The sequence below is a fragment of the Melospiza georgiana genome, chromosome 2, assembly GCF_028018845.1.
Source record: "Melospiza georgiana isolate bMelGeo1 chromosome 2, bMelGeo1.pri, whole genome shotgun sequence".
Taxonomy (NCBI): domain Eukaryota; kingdom Metazoa; phylum Chordata; class Aves; order Passeriformes; family Passerellidae; genus Melospiza; species Melospiza georgiana.
In genome coordinates, this window is record NC_080431.1 from 32,533,272 (window position 1) to 32,550,952 (window position 17,681).

The 17,681-nt window shown below is 41.1% G+C and overlaps 1 protein-coding gene across 1 annotated transcript in view; it reads right to left on the reverse strand.

The window, feature by feature from the left end:
* Positions 1-951: 951 nt before the first annotated feature.
* Positions 952-17,681, reverse strand: part of HS6ST3 (heparan sulfate 6-O-sulfotransferase 3) — a 278,841-nt gene continuing 262,111 nt past the window's right edge. The window contains exon 2 of the mRNA XM_058018510.1: positions 952-6,651. Within this exon, the coding sequence (XP_057874493.1) occupies positions 5,946-6,651 (706 nt within the window). The 3' untranslated portion in view covers positions 952-5,945. The remainder of the gene's footprint in view (positions 6,652-17,681) is intronic.

Here is a 17,681-nt window from a genome sequence, read left to right on the forward strand (position 1 = left end):
TGCTGGGTCATCTTTCAGTACATGGGGACAGTCTGCTCCTGTGCCTTTAGAACCTCCTTCTTGGAGAATGTCCAGCATTCTTGGACTTCTTTGCCTTTCAGGACTGTTTCCCAAGGGACTCTGTCAACCAGGCTCCAAAACAGCGCAAAGTCTGCCCTCTGGACCCAAGGTAACAGATCTGTTGACTCAGTCTTATTCTTCAAGAATTGGAAACTCTATCACTTTGTGTCAGTGTGCCCAAGATGTCTCCAGCCATCACACCACCCACCGGTCCTTCTCTGTCCACAAAGAACAGCTCCAGTGAGGCCCTGCTCAGGCTGCCCACCAGACACATCAGGAAATTCTCTTCCACACACTCCAGGAACCTGCTTCCTCTCCACTCTATTGTATTTCCAGCAGACATCTGGTATGTTCAAGTCCCCCATAAGAGCAAATGCTAACAATTGTGAGTCTTCCCCCAGATCCTTATGGAATATTTTACCTGCCTCTTCAACCTGGTTGGCTGGTTTGTAACAGACTCCTACCAAGATATTGTTGGCCTTTCCCATGATTCTAACTCATCAACACTCTTTTCATCACTGTCACAAACTCTGGAGAGTCAGAACACTCCCTACCATACAGGGCTACCCCTCAGCTTTCACATAGGTAGACTTCAAGAGCAAACCAGCAGTACCAGGCTGACAGTCCAGCAATAGACTTCAGCTTCTCATTACTCCTCACAGAGCTCAGGAGATTATCCTGACAGTTTGGACTGCTCCTCAGTGCTGTTGGAGCAGAAATAAGTCCAATTGTAAGCAAAAGATTTGGTATTGGGTCCTAATATAATTAAATATTAAGTTAAAGCAATGTGATTTTCCTCCATGTACATTTTGTTAAAAACACACAGTAGATTTTTACTATGACATGAAACATTTTCAGTCATTTTTATGGCTATGTAGATAAGATAGAATCTTTGGTGTTTCAAAAACACAATCAATGTTTATTTGTTCTCATAAGTAATTCATGGACCCAACAATATTCAACAAAACTTCATTTTTAACAGACCTCTTAATGAGCATCATTTTTACAGAAAATCACCAACAAATAAATATATGAAAACAATTGCTTTTGACATCACAATGGTTAAATACATTAAATAATTCATTAAATTGTGCTTTACGTCAATGAAAATCCCTAGGTCTACAAACTATCTTTTAAATAGGAATGGAAGTATATATGATTACTCACAATACAATCTCTCAGTAGCAGAATTCACAAACATTATTGCACATAAACAGAAGGAAAATTCCTAAAGAATAAAGTAATTTACAACCTATTAATTTATTCTTTCATCTTAAATATGGCAACTGATGGGAATTCTTTTTTTTTCTTCTCTTCTAACATTTATTTGAAATCACAGAGCAAGTGATATGGCCAAGAGGAAAGCCAAGGACATTGCAGGCATGGAATCCATTTCCCTCCACAAAATGTAGACAAAGAAAATATTACAGGAACCAAACTGCAAGAAGTGTTACAGTGAAAATTTGGTACCTTTTTTGAGTGTGATTTTTCTTTTTTTTCCCCACACATACCGAGGATACAGCCATCAACTCCAGCTGAATGATTTTATTGTGATCGTTCATCTTGTACACAGTATTCCCCACCAGTCTGGAAATCACCTAATCCTTATCCCAGACCCAAAAAATGAATAATTCCATGTGTATCAGTGAAACAGCAACAGGGAGAAGAAAAAGTGAGATATGTTTTAAAACAGCAGTGCTCATAACTGATACAAGAGTGCAGGTGGGAAACAAGATCCCACTTGGGCAGAAGGAAGCATGTGTGGGCAAGAAGACCAACTTAAGAAACCTCCTGATTTAGTCATGGATGTTAAATCTGAAACATCTCCACACACAAAGGTGATGTGACCTGCCTTTGGGTGAATGGGTGTGATACAGATATGAAGTGTGGCTCTGGATCTGACTTCCATCGCTTTTTTTTCTGCATTTCTGATTTTACTGAACAGCAAGTAACTGCTGTATACTGGGTAGAATCCCTAGCAAGGCATTGACAGCCTCACTATTCACACAACAGCAGTGGAAAATACCCAACATCAGAAACAGTGGTTTTTTTTTTTTTTCCTCTTGATGGTGAAAAAGGTTTTTACTGTCAGCACTGGTGAGAGGAAAAGAGAGGACAAATTTTCATTCCTTAATAAGGCCATAAGGCCTTACGGTGAGTGCTTGGACTAGACATCAAATTATCAGGACCAAGTTCTAATGACACAGCATATTTCTTTGTCCACTCCAAGCCCACAGTGAATTATAACTGGAAAAGGCAGTGCTGGGAATGTGATGGGAGAGATTAGCAAGTACATCTCCATTACAGAAGAATGAGATTTGTTTCAGCACCACAGTAGCAGAAGCCAAATTGCCTTGTTTAAGCAACAAAAGAATGCCAGGAAGATGGACAGAAATCCTATAGCATTTCTGCTCACAAAGCTTAAAGAAGCATGCTGCTCCCTGATCTTATATGGGCCAGTGTAATTATGGTGAAGTTTATGCTGTCAGAGCAATGAAAACCTGGAATAACAGAGATATGAAGCAGGACCTTTATTTTGCTTTTGCATTACATTATTTCAGGCACTGTGCCCAAGAGGAAAAAAGCTGCAGGCCTGTGTCTTAGAAGTCAGCCTGAAGGTGTTTCCAAACTGCTTTATTTGTCATGTGTAAGGAAACTCTGCTAAGAAAAACAGGACTGTTGGTGCAGTGAGTTTGCTGGATCTGCAGCTGGAGCTAGGGAAGGAGGCACCAGGTCCTTCAGGCCCAGGGCTCTGGGCAAGGTCTTAGCTGCTGACTGCCCACCCCTCCCAAAAAAACCCAAAATAACAAAAGCAACAAACCTACTCCTCCACAACCAGGGCTGTTACACGGGCTCCAGAGGAAAAAAATCCAACAAACCAACTTCAATTTTAACTAAATCCCAAGCGTTAAGGCAAATCCCATTAACATAGATGCCACGGCACATTAACAGTTCTTCAGGACCCTAATCTTGACTCCTGGGAAATGACTGATGAAAAAGGTTAGGCATCACATTAAGATGTTGCCAAACTATTCAAGCTAATGTAAACCACCTAGAAAACGTCTTTGATTTTCCTCATTAGGATTTGTTTTGTATCAGGCAGAAGGAACAGTCTGGAAAACAGTTGGTGTGCTTAGACAGCTGAAACTGATACTTACAGTCACTGGTGAGGCTCCAGGGAAGTATTTCTGAGCACTGTCTCCTCTCCCTTGAAAAGAAAAATACTGTACTTTCTAAATGAAAAATGGGGTCCCAGCTGCTATGAGCAGCATGGAGAGGTGGCCTGCTGAGCAAAGAGGTATGTGAGGAAGGGACAACTTTTTTTGCACTTAGGAAGAAAAGAAAAGGATGCCCTACAGAACAAAAGATGAGTTGGAATTCATCTTACTTTCTTGCTTACCTTGCTCCTCAATGTGAATTTGGCCTTGTATCTTTCCTTCCACATGGCTGGCTTCTCCCCTGCCCTTCAGGGTCTCCCCAGCACCCCGAGCTACCTGTGCTTAGGGAACAAGAAGTGCACCAGCGAATCCTGCATCAGGTGCCAAAAGCATCCTTCCTTCCCCTCTCATGCTGTTTGGTCTCCAGCAAGATGTAGCAATGGGCACAGGAATGGGGAGATGCAACAGCTCCCATCATCCCTGTGCCACCAACCAGAAAGCTCCTTCCCTCCACAGGGCCAGCCCAGCCTAAAGCCCTGGTGCCATCAGCTGTCAGACCACTGTGAATTACCTGCACTGTGCTAAAGGTGCAACAGTGCCAGTGAGCCTCAGCTCTTCATGGCCCCACTGTCCTGCAGCCAGGACAACCAGAGCGGGCTTCAGACCTCAGTTGTCAATATTTCAGTTTAAGTCTTGGAAGGTTTGTGTCCATTCGTGAGCGAGGTGTCGGAGCGCCTCTTCCAGGCAGGGGGGATCCAAGCAGCACCATCCAGGAACCCAGGAAGCTCCTCACTCTTCCCTAAGGCAGACATCCCATGCTCAGGCACGAGAACAACAATCTTCCTTTTCCCTTCTGAATGCAGAGGTGGGAGAAGATGTACATGAACCATGAGTGGAAGAGGTATTAGGGACCAAACCCCACCGCTACTCACCCCAAAGTAACACATTGACAATCAGACATAAAGCAGCAGATTGTTAATGAACTACATTGATAATGAGGCATCATCCTGGTAGCCCTCTTCACTTCTTAATGCTATTATGATATTTCAATGTTCAATGTATTATGGTATGCATTAACTTTCAATAGGATCATTAGACTCTATTTTTGATATTCTGCATAGATAAGTAGCAATAGCATTGTCAGAAGAAGATACTGCATGCACAAAAAAAAATAAATCCAACTTGGAAATGAAGGGACAAATTTTCAAATTGAGCCTCATTTTTCTGTAACACATTATTTTTTCAACCAACTGGATAGAAACCTTGAATTTTGAAAACAAGCGAGAAATGTGCATCCACATCAGGTACTCCAGTACTTCTAATTAGCAAATCTATAAGGTAAAAGCCATTCATGCATGCAATAATATACTTTCAGCATCTTGATTTAGCAGCCATGTTGAGGCACTTAGAGAAATTTCCTCCTAATGCTTTACATTTATGCCAGAAGAAGAAGGAAAAAAACTCTCAGATCTATGGTACACAGGACCCTCTTTTAAAAATTTCACTATTACGAATGGAACAACATAAAATCTTGGAATAAACAGATGCAGTTCAGCCACAAGAATGGAACACATGGAGGAAGAACCCATTGAATAATTTTCTAGACAAGGAAGAAAAACAGATACAGATCTCTCATCATGAAAACAATCAATTTACAAAGAATCCTCATATAGAGTAATAAATATCAAGACTTTCCACATATCCATTATGTATCCTATAAAAATGAAAGCTGATTTTTTTTCTAGCCACTACTGTAGTTAGAGAGAAAACCAATTCAAGCTGTATGCACTCAGCATCAATGTATTTTAACAGACAATATAATAAACCTGCCTACCTTCACAGACAATGTATCTCCAGGCTTTTACAGCAAATCTGGAAAATGCCGCACTAATATTTAAGCTTTTCCTTCTCTCTCTTTCCTCTTCCCTGGAGTTTTCTTGACCCCTATTGTGAATGTGAAGGCAGATTTCATTGCCCCCAGCCAGATATTCTCTGTGATGTGTGCTCAGCTGCCACGCGGACCTCATTTCTCAAAGCTTGCCTTTGCCACACACACTTAGAAAGATGGTTCCTACCTGGCTGGGCTCAGTATTCTCAGCACCTGCAGGGAAATAAGCCCTCTACTACCTCCCCTATAATCGATCTCTCACTGCTGGCCTTTGGAACAGAGCTAGAGGTGTCCCAATCCAACACTTCCTATGTCTTTTTAAATCACCTCATCAAATTCTTCCCTTAATCAAAAGACAGCATGTAGAAGTTTGAAGGGCAATGTGTGCACCTTATCAATTTCATTTACTAGAAAGTTATGCACTACAGTTGTAATGAACAGTACAAAACAAACCAGCTCTCATGTCACAAAAAAACCAAGCCAGGTATTTTTCCCCAATCTATCATTCATGTCTGCACAAGTCTTAGTAGCTCAGATTGTACATCTGTTAATGCAAAGGATCTCTCTCTCTCTTCAACCCATCCTCATAGCTTAAGCCTTTGAAGGAAGTCTTTTCTGCCAGGAATCTTATTCTACTGCCATTTAATAACACTGACCAATACCTACTGAGAAAAAAAATACATTCTCACTGGCAGAAACCAAGAAAAACTGAGACAAGGAGGGGGAGTTGTCAGACGAGGTCTCATTTACCAAAGCAGTAAGTCCCTTGGTTAATTCCCAGGTAGCCACATTGCACAAACACTCTGATTCTCTCATTGGTCAGGCGAGATGGGGGAGCATCACCACCTTGCAACCTGACTATTATAATCTTCAGTAACAGCTACTTCTGCTGCCTCTTCCCTTGGCCACTGGTGAGCTCTCTGCTCCCGCAGCAGTCGCCGCTCCTCTCGCCTCTTTAGCCGGTTCTTCTGGTGCTCCTCTTGCTTGGAGTACTGGAAGCGCTGCAGGAACAGGTCCTTAGCGTACTCATACAGCTGCACGTCCAAGAAGTTCAGCTCCTCTATCCGCCGCCGCACATCCTCGCCGATGTCCACGTTCGAGGCCCGCGTGACGTTGAACTGGGTGAAGGGGGAAATGAATTTTAGGTTGAATGTCCTCTCAAAGAGATACTGTGTTTTCCTCTGAAATTCCGTCAGCCCGAAGAAGGCCATGTTTTTCAGATTGTTCTTGGCGCTTTGGAGAAGAATCATGTTTCTCTCACTCTCATTCATGAAAGTCAGGTTGTAGCAGCCCACCAGGCTGAGGTCGGCCAGCATGCGCACCTGGCGGTTGCTGGCCAGGTTGTAGCTGCAATCCATGAATTCCTGTAAGCTGACTCCAGACCAGTCGTCTCCCTCGTAGCAGGTAGGCAGCTCGTCTGGCGTTGGGCTTCTTCCGTCACACATATGAAGGGAAGTTTTCCACGTCGCGCCCCTCTGGACGTGTTTCCATTCACTCAAGTACCGTGACACTGGATCCCTCAGCATGGTGATGTAATAGAAATTCCTGAAACATATAATTAAACACAGTTTTAGGATTTCAGTAGGTTTTCCTATTTATTCTCCAATAAAACTATTAGCTAACACTGGCACCACACCCTTCACTTTTTCCAGGGCAATGTAGGCACTTCAGGTGACTATTTCTGAGACAGTAAAATCTTTGAAAATACTGTGAATAAAATACAAGGTAAATTGGGAGAGAGAGAGAGAGAGATATGAAAGGAAATAAGCAGTTTTCAGAGAAACAGAATTACTTTGACCTATCAAGTGCTCAGTGATAGTTACTTTACATAGAAACCAATTAACTGAAGTGTGCTCCCCTCCACATTGAAGTATTAACTGCCAGCAATATCAGAAACTGTGTGAAAAGTGATTGTAATAATGCCGCCCCTTCTCTTCTGGACTGAGACACGCACGTCTCACAAGATGCAGGGGTTGGTAATCCCCACAGCACTCGGGCATAACCTAAGAAAAGCTCAAGCAATTTCATGTGGACGGTGTAAGTGCTAAAAATAACACCATGCGGAAGAATGGCATGAGCCACCTACTTAAGAAAAACCCTATTATTGTGGGTTGGAGTGAAGATAATAAGAGACCAAAAATCCATTAATATGACTTAATTTGAGACAAGTGCTTGATTGAAATTAGTTATAATCCTGTAGTACAAAAGCATTTGTTGGTGTAAGGATTGTTATTACTCAATCTCACCTGTCAAGAATACAAAAGAGACACCAAGATATATTGATCTGAAATAGAGAAAATAACTACAGAGCTCACATTGTCAGTTCATCTTTTTGGTATTAAATTCAGTTTGTATGTCTTACTTATGGCTATCTGAAAGGGACTGCAATTAAATATGTATCAAGGAAACTTTCACAGATTGAGTTTTTTTTAACTGAGGGATGTTTTACTCAATAATAACTCACCTGAGTTATAGGGTGATATCATATACACAAAGCAAAACTGAAATACTTATGATTTCTCTCAGCTAGAATTACCAGAAGAAGATTCATGACTAAAATTAACACATGATCTGGTATAAAAATAGGCTCGTGAGTTTGCATGACTCATCTTACTGCAAACTGCACATTAATAAATCATGAGCCCTAAGATTTCTTAAGAAAAGTCTGATCTCAGTACTTTTTCTTCAGCCTGGAGAAGGATGAAGAGAGGAAGCAGGAAGCAGAGAAGGATGAAGGAAGTAAGCAGGAAGCAAGCTTGCTGAAGACAAGGTACCTGTAAACAAACCAATGTTTTGGAAGGATCATCTCATACAAGAACTAACTCTGGTAGAATGAAAAATCTCAACATTTTTAACAACCTCCAAGACAATTACTTTGCTTTTTCAGGTATGACCCACTTCCTGCCACCAAAGATCACCATCTCCATGAATCTTAGGTTAACCATAAAAATATTTATTTCCCCACACACTGCTGAATATGCAGATATATTTCCCAGTGCAGGCAAAGCAAAGGGAAACAGGTCTGAATACTTCATTCGTATTCATTCTGAATTTTCCACCTACAGATCTGTAATATACTTTCCAGAATAAGGTTATTAGACCAAACTATGGACTATGTTCTGCTGCAGGGTAATTTCCTGAGCTACTCCCTAATGGAAACAGCTGTTTCAATACTTATTTCACAGCAGAAGCTTTACAGGTGGAAGGATTTAAAATAGGGATTGTCATGGATGAATTTTCACCATCACTTGCACTGGAAGCCAAGATTTCTGTCAGCATCATGAAGATGCATCAGCATCATCAAGATTTCTATTATCATCTGTCAGATGACACTTTGAAGGATGATATTTCTTGAATAATTTGGAGCTTGGGTCTTCTGACTGCTGCTCACACATAGCCAAATTGCACATCAGCTGTTTTGGTCCCCTTCAGCTACTTACACCACCCACATCAACAGGGAACCCAAGAATCACACAACCCTTCATAGACAGGTATTTCTAAAATCCCTCTTCTCTTGCAGAGCAGGAAGTACCAGAAATCCTCCTGTGTACTCTGCAGGATTGTTCCACGATGAAAAAGCAGTCTTTGGACACTTGAGGCACAGCTTTCCCTTCTCAGATTGGATGCTTATCTCATCCTGGCTCTACACTGCATTTATGAGAGTGCATTAAGAACTACTTGCCATTTTACAGGGAAAAAAGGGGACACATTTCACAAGTGCTGTGCAGATAAAACAGCTCAACTCTCAAACACCCATCAGCTCTGAGCATAAGAAGCTGCTGTTGCAACATCCAGCAGGCACTGACAGGGTTGTGACCAAAAATGGCTGAAACTCCAAGGGAACAGAGAAGGAAAAAAATGGACAAAGAGTCAGAGGCAGTTGCAAACATCTACATCAACAAAGATGGGACATTGGCTTAGTCCTTGTATTGCTGCCCCTCCTCTCTTCAGATAATTTTGGATGTTAACAAGCGGTAACAGACAGATTTTAAACTTGCTCTTGACAGTTATTTATACCTCTAATAATAGTTCTGTCCTTCCTCACCCATCTCCAGCAGTCCCAGCCAGGTATGACTCAGAGCAACAACAATTAACAAAAATACCTCCTTTGCATCAATCATTTCCCTTTCATCCCTGGATATGTAAATGTGTTTGATGTGCAATAAACAGGAGTACAAAGCAAATGCATGGAAATGAGAGCAGTACATCTTTGGTTAACATCCGCACCTTCCCTTCTGCATACCGAGCCTGCTGCTGCTCCTGCTTGTGAGTACCTAACCTCTGCAGCTGTTTTCACTGCCCAGATAAATCTGCTGCTGGATTCTGCAGCTTCCAGAGAGTTGCCTTCTTCTATTACCCACTCAATGGCTTCTTCATCAGGCATACAAACTTTAACAGCAGCTTGGCACACATCTAGTTTCTGAGGGGCTGATAACTTACACTGCATTCATAGTTTACAATCCTCTGATTAACCTTCGGGCTTCGACCCTCTGTCACCCTTTTATTCACTCTGAGGTTGGAAGACCTTAAGATTTCTTCCACCTTATCCTGGACACTTAGCAGATGACACTGCTACATGCTGCCCCTGGACTGGGGGAATGCTACACGAACTTGTGCACAAAGTTTTCTTTCAGGGAAAAGCGTGTCTCCACAATAATGATACAAGTAAACACACTAAGGCTCTGGACATTTGTTTCAGTTGGAAAATTATATAACTTATAAAATTATCTTAGGAAATTGTTTTTAAATTGTTTTCAAATGTTGACATTTATGGAATGATTATAGAAGCATTTTGGAGCCCTCAGTGCCTCATATACAAGCATTCAATCACACTGGGAATAGCCAGGGAGTCAGCTCATAATAAAGACAAGAAGCAGGTTAAAAATACAAAACAGGCTATGGCCTGTTCAGTAAAATAGCATAAAGTTAGCTGAACACTGAATATGCCTGAGCCACTCTGAATACAGATTGTGTACAGATTGTTCTTGTTGGTGTAAATGACCCTCTTGCATAACCCATGCTCACACTTATGGCTGTGTTGAACTTAATGGCAACCCACTGTGGGAAATACTGAGCAAAGAATCAAGTAATGAGTCCTGTTACCCTGTTTGTCAAAGCAAACTCATCACAGACTTCTTGGATTTATTTCATGGACTCCCATCATCGATTGCTGCTGAAACTACTACCACAGATACCCTCAGTACTTAAAGGCTAGCCAAGAAGAATATGCTGGTATGTCAGGGAGAAGATATTTTCCAGAAAATATTCCAAATTAATTAAAACCCATACAAACTATATCTATATAATTATGTAATCAATATCTATATCAGCATGTTCGTGTGTGTGTAAAAATTTACACTGTAATCTGGCCATAACCTGCGTTTGTCAATGACAGAAAAATGAGAGTAAATCCATAAGTGCGTGTTTGCCAATGTATCTTGTGACTGTCTCTATAAACACATACACATGTAAGACCAGTCTAGATTTCATTTCAAACACCAGCCCACTAGTTGCAGTGTCAGTTCCTCCTGAAAGGAAACTTTATGCAGCTTCCCCAGATTAAGCAATCTCCTTTTGAGCATGATGTACTGAAACTAATGGGTTATTGAAGTTGTCACTGTGGGATAGTTGATTTTTTGGGCAAGTGATGGTCACAGCAGGGGCCTGATGATCCATGCAAGAGCTCAAACAAACGCCAGTGTGAAGTGTGGGCTGCACACTATTGTTTACACTGGAATTATGAAGTACTTGGTAATTCCTAAGGCTCTAGTCCTACTTGCATGAAATCCAATCTCTTCATTAGCATTAGGCAAAGAAAACCTTTAATTAAAAGAACAGATAAAATGAGCTTCTAGTTATAACCAAAGAACATGTATTTCTTCCACATTATAAGGTATTTTAATATAAATACTCTAATCTTACATTAATCCTTCAATAGTATTGCTCTGGTTTAGAAATTAATTTCAGAGGAGCAGAGTCTGCTATAAGCAGAGGTGATCCCAAACCAGAGCATTTTGCCTTCTCTATCACCATGGAGCAGATGTCCCAGCTGAGGGAGATTTGCTAAATACGTGAAGGATCACTGCACACTGAGAACAGAAACATCCTGTAGGGCCTCCTGGGGAAGAGGGATGAATGGCATCTTCATAAAAGGAGAACAGCGTGCTCATGGCAGTCGATGCAGAGACAGGAGAGTATTTGAGGTGGAGAGAAAGAGTCACCAGAGAATATTTTGGAAAGCACTAGCAGACAGAAGAAAGAAAAACCCAAGTGACTGAAAAAATCCAGGTGCATCATAAAACTATCCACGTTCTTCTTCTTCTTGGTAGAAAGGAAAATAAAAGCCCTGGCCAAGTTTATGTCCCAAGTGGAGATAAGAAGTTAGAACCTTTAATTGTGGAAATGAGTGTACTCCTGAGGAAAGGTCTGAAATACCCACCAAAAGCCATCCTGTCAGCACACTTCTGCTACCAACGGAGCTTGTGGCAAATGAAGGCTTAAGAACGACCAGCATTATGTGAACAAAAGTCTCATACTTCCCATTTTTATCCTGAAGCCCAAATTCTCACAGGCAGTAACAGAGTTAGCTCACAGTCAGTAACCTCTCTTTGGGCAAAGTATTGTCAGTATGGGTAATGGTGAAAGGAAGAGGGTAAACAAATGAAACAAAGGTAAGTATAATGCAGCACATGTGCAATTAGGGAATAAGAACGTGCAACAGGAATGATGGGGAAAGGCAGAAAGCAAAGAAACATTGTCAGGCTGATCTGAACTGGTCAAAGTCAGTGAAATGCAGATGCATCAGCTTGAGGCTGGCAGCATTTCTGTGCAGTGTCTCTGCATCCATGGTGTGTTTAATTTACAGAAAACTGCCCAAAATAACAAGAACAGACTGCATACTTATCCAGAACAATGGCACTGTAATGAAAATCTATGAAACGGTGCACAAAATATATGCAGGTCCATCTGTCTGCAGGAAACATCATACAGCTTATCCACCAAGCCAGACTGATAAACCCTAGCTGTCCCACAAACTTTGGCAAAGATGATGCAGCAGGAGCACATAGGCTTCTTAAGCTTAGTGTCTCTCACAGGATGCTAGACACTGTGATGGAATGGTTTTCTAAGAAATCCTTTACATAAATTTGTGAGCTTAATACTATTATCTGTCCTTTCAGGTTTTCATGGGTTTCTTTACAAGACTATTACTGAAAGAACAGCCACCACCATTAAGAAGTGAAGGTTTATCTACTCACATCACAGGCATCACCTGCTCGGCATGTAGCAAAAGCACGTAATTAGCTGTTTTCTCAGACGATCTGAGCACTCACCACTTCTGCAGTTTTCATCTGGCATGATGAGCACTTCACTTAAAACAGTGGCTGTAAAATTCTATAGACACTTACTCCACACTAAAGGAAAACTTAGCAGAGTTAAATAAAAGAAAAATAAAAAAATCCCAACTTCGATTTTGAGGGATAAAACTACAAAATTATAGCTGTGTCTCATTATTCCTTTGAGATTTTGTCCCATGGCTCTGAATCCAACTGGAATAAAAACTGGCCATTGTTTCCCATTTCTGAGTTGGCCACAAGTGTGTTGGTTAAACCTACCCTTTTCATTACCCCAGTGGCAGAAAGAGCAGCTAAATCCATACAACATGCCTGCTCATAGAAGGGACTGGATGCTGCTTTCAGGGAAGGACAGCTAATTGCAGTGGTCCACATACGAGCTATGCATCGAGGCAAGCTCAGACACCAGCAGGGAGCTGCTCAGCACAGGCAGTGAGGCCATGGCAGGGGTCACCTCTGGCATGAGCTGCATCCCTTAGAGGCTCCCTCTGCATCACAGCGTGTACCTGGGCCACAGAGGGAGATAAATTGCTGACCTGGAGGAGTCTGTGTTGTGCAGGTGTCTCTGTCTGCAAGGTGAGCCCTGCGCTTGGAGCCAAAGGGTCCTTGCCTGAAGGGACGTATTCACAAAATGCAAAGTTCAGGCCAACATCAAAAACTAACCACTAACATAACATTTTGTAATGAGGGAGAAATAACCACAGAGAACCTCAATTTCACAACTCTTTGTACCTATAATACATCTACCAGCCATGGTATAATATCTCTTTCTAAACATGCTTATAGAGTTGGAACATTTCCCAAAGTAAAACAAAGTTTTTAAGCAAGTTCTGTATTGTTTCGTACAAATCTCCAATTCAGCAGTTAGAAAAGCAGTCCATTATAACTTTGTTGTCCTTGCTGATACATCAGTATATCAGTGTGACAGAGGGAGGGCTGGGAGTCAGACAGCTGGGATTGTATGTCTGGCTCTGGTATGAAAAGGTGGTCACTTGGGAGGCAATTTGTGGTGACACAGACTGTTACAGGCAAGAGAAATGCAGTCATTGGGCACTGGGAAGCACTTAAGAAATGTGAAATCTTATATTTCCTTGCCTGTTAGGAGGAGTACTCCCTGACACTGACTTCAGTTTCTTTTTCAGTAATTCAATGCTTTCATCACAAAACTCTCAATTTTTCTGTTTAGATATTGCAAACCCTTTTTTCTTTAAAAATATCCTCTGAAATATCTGATTGAATTCTGTACCCATGCCATCAGAAAAAGCTCAGGAAAGCTTTATAGCACTGTTTTTTGGGGTGTTTTTTTGCACAGTTTTGATCAGAAGATTAGTGTCCTACACCTGATTAAAGAATGACAGATGACAAGGAGTGTCTTTAGAGATCACTCAGTCTTTGACATCAAACAAATTTTAACAGTAGTGATTTAGGGTAATCCAGAAGGGTAAAAGAAAGGGAGTGAACCCTTGGCAACACAAATGCTACACATACAACATTAGGAATTTTTCCTAAAGAGTTCAATTTTTCTTGACATGAAGCTAGAACAAATTCAATAATGTCATAGGCCTATGCATAGATATGGAAAGAATGAGATATTAGGTAAGCTATTTTAACATAGCACTGGTTCATAGATTCATATAATACAGAAAAAAGATTAGTTTCAAAATCCAGCACTACATCTGTACTGAAAACAATGATAAAAACTGCATTTGTGGAGACTAATTTATTTTTTTTTTCTTAAATACTTCAGGAATTCAGACAACTGGCCTCGGACTAGGCAAAATGACAATTTCTTTTAAAAATATTCTCTGCTTTTAGACTTTGGACATGTGATTTTGTACTTTTTAAAAGTATGAATAATCATGACAATAATAATCACATTCTTGACATATCACATTGCCACAAGCCCTTCAAAAATCAGTGAAGGTGTATCCTGAGACCTACTGCTGCAAAACCATCGTAGGAGTGCTGAGAATTTTTTTCTTGGCATAGGAAAATATAAGTTTTAATGATGTATTTCGAAGAAGTGTCCAAGACATTAGGTGGAGATCAAACAGCAGCCTTTCAGCATCTAAGAAGAGGCCAGTGAGAAGATAAAGCAAGGCTTTTCACTCTTGTGCATGGCAGGATAGCTAATGAGGGACAGTAGTCAGAAACTGAAAAAGGTGAGAATAAAAGGAAAACAATTTTCATTATCAGAATAATTAAGCATTGGAAAGTTTTGTCAGTAGCAGCTCTGCATCCTCCACCCTCAGAGATGTTGAAGATCCAACTCTCTCCAACAAAATTCTGAGCAAGCCCAACTATGCTCAGTGGTGGCTCTGCTTTGAGCTGGAGGTTGAACTTCTCCTGAAATCATTTCCCAGCCCTGGGGCTCTGGGATTCTGAATGACAGCAGAAAGTCTCCTGTCACCAAATGTACAGTCCTGTCAGACAACACAGCAAACACGAACCAACTCGACAACTAAATTATCCCCTTCTCCCTTGCTCTTTCCTGGCCACCCTAGGAACAGTACAGAGGATTTTTAGTCACTTTTAAGAGATTGTGGGGATTTTAATAAGATTTTAACCAGGCCTACAACACTCCAAATCAGCACACCCTGAATTATTGAGCAGCTTCATGAGTACTTATTTCAATATAGAGTCTCCAGAAACTGGAGAGGACAGTGCAGCCACTACATGTCCCTAAAGAAACTAATTCTGTTCATAAGTATCAAGTCTGTATCTAGCAGCTCCTAGGCTAATGAAATGATGTAGTTACCCATGGTTTTAATCCTGATATTTTAGAAAATGCACATGAATAGCATATGAGTATGTGTGAGGTCTCTGAGCTAATATAAGTTTTTCCTGTGTGTTGCCTTCAGGATTTAGGCATACATTTTCAAACACAGAGCATAAAGTTGGGCATTTTACTCTATATTTAAACACATAGGGAAGCTCAGCCTCACTGGCAGTGAAGAAAATAGAGAGTAGTATGAGCAGATACTAAGAAGCTTGTTGATTTATTTAGGAAAAAAAGCTCTCAGAGATATCACAGTGCCCTACCTACCCTGCCAGCACAGATGAGAGCACTCAATTATCCCTTTCCTAACTGCTTTTGAAATATCCTTTTCATGCCATTGCTCCTACTGAAAATATCTTGTAGGGGTTGCTTCTTACAGTTAGGAACACAAGTCTTATTCCCAGACAAAATCTGGTCTTGGTCTACTTAGATCCAGTTGTTCTTGAGTTAACACTGCAAATACATAAAGGAGATTTAGAAATGTAACATGAGAGAAGGGGAAATAGCATTTAAGCTGAGGATCAGAGAGCAATCACACCTCTCAACTGTCAATTTACAAAGCTGAACTACCTTTTATTGTCTCCTCTGATAAGAAAAGTCCTAAGTGACCAAACTGCAGCCCCCAAAAGCCTTGGGTCATGCTTAGATCCTTTTACTGAGTTTTCCAACATCTCAGCTTTTCATGCTAGCTTTTGATAGGGGGCTTACAAAAGTAAGGAGCTCCTGAGATTTTTTCCTGAGGTTTTGATCATCATAGCACTCCTTTCCTGGCATTTGAACTTGCACACTTCAGATTTCACCATACATGGCTAGAATTGAGCAAATTTCACACAGGGCTTTCTTTAGAGGTGTCTTGTACAATAAACATTTTTTACCTCCACTGGCAATGTACTCTCTGATACACCCTCACATTGCATTTTGTTTTTTTGTGGGGCCACATAACTCTGGAAACTCACACTCACTGTGTCACTGGCTCAGATGGTCCCTGCCCACAGCCTTTGATGGTCTTTAAGGTTCCTTCCAACCCAAACCATTCTGCGATTCCATGAATATGAAGACTCCCCGTTTTGGCTGGTAAGCACTCAGTTGATAGAGGAAAGCTGTTTCTGCCAGCTTCAGATGCATGAACCATGCACTTTGCACTACCAAACTTCATTTCCCCTATTTTTATTAAATCCTCAATGTCATTAGGCAAATTCCATTAATATCCTTAAGCTTTTAGTGCCAGCACCATGAATGGAAACATGAAATAGGGTCAGAGTTAAAACTAGCCCTGAGGAAATTCACAGATAACTTTTCTTTAAGTTCCTCTTTCAGCACATCTTGTTTTGTTACCAGCTTCTTGTTCAGCAGAAAATTCTGATGCTCAGCCTCATGCTTTTTGCCTTGTATAATAACTGTGCACATGTTGGTCCATCAAATACTTTACTGAAGGTAAATTTCCATTCTGCTATCAGAGATGGATGCTGGATTTACATGCCACAGCCCAGAGGCCCCAGCTTTGGTGTATGTGAGAACACAGAAGCTGGTTAAAGATGGGGAAATGACAATTTGTTTCAGAGTGAAGTTGTTCGGAACAGAAATGTGTACATGAGGTGATTTGGTGGAAAAACAAACAAGCTTGATACAAATTGTAAATCATGTCTTGACAAGACATAAATCCAACAAACTTCCCTCCAGTGATTTTTGTTCTTTGCCTGTATTATATCAAGCTCAGTTGTTCTAAGTATTTCTTAAATTGCTGAAAGGAGTGAAGTAGCAAGAACCTTGCTGAAAGAAATACAAATACAAAATGCAATAATAATTCAAACAATGAAAATTGCATTGTTGTATCAAGCACATGCACAAAACAACCCTTGTACCTCTTAAGAAACAGGGTGTGAGCATACACAGGAGGAAGCACTATTCAAACGCCATAGATGTGCTGTGTCTTACAAGAGTCTTCAAAGATATGCAAGGCATTTGTGCTGGGGAGAATGAAAAATCTTTTGTGGAGAGGACTGGGAAAGGATGAATCCATTGCTCACATCACCCCCATTCTATCTACTGTGCACAGGTCATTGCTGTGTCTCAAAAGAACTGTGTACATCTGTGGTACACATGACCTCTTTACTCAAAATTGTTGTTTCTTTTCTCTCTGCCTTTGCTAGGCCACTGCACAGAAGGGAACATGAAATAAGGGGGGTGCATTTGCACTGCTCTCCTACCCACCTCCTCCCCGAGCTGCCTCTAGCCCCAGCCTGGGGAGGAAGCTCTAAACTTGCCTTTCTCAGGAGGATGTTACAAGTACGGGGGAAACGAGCTAAGGGGACAGAAAAGGAAGGTGATGACAGACAGGGGCTAAGAGAAGGGCAAACTTGAAGACAGTGCTGTACAAGGGACCTGCAGTTTGAGTTTGTTTTGCCAATATAGCCTTAGATGGTTAACAGCAACCTGTTTGGGAA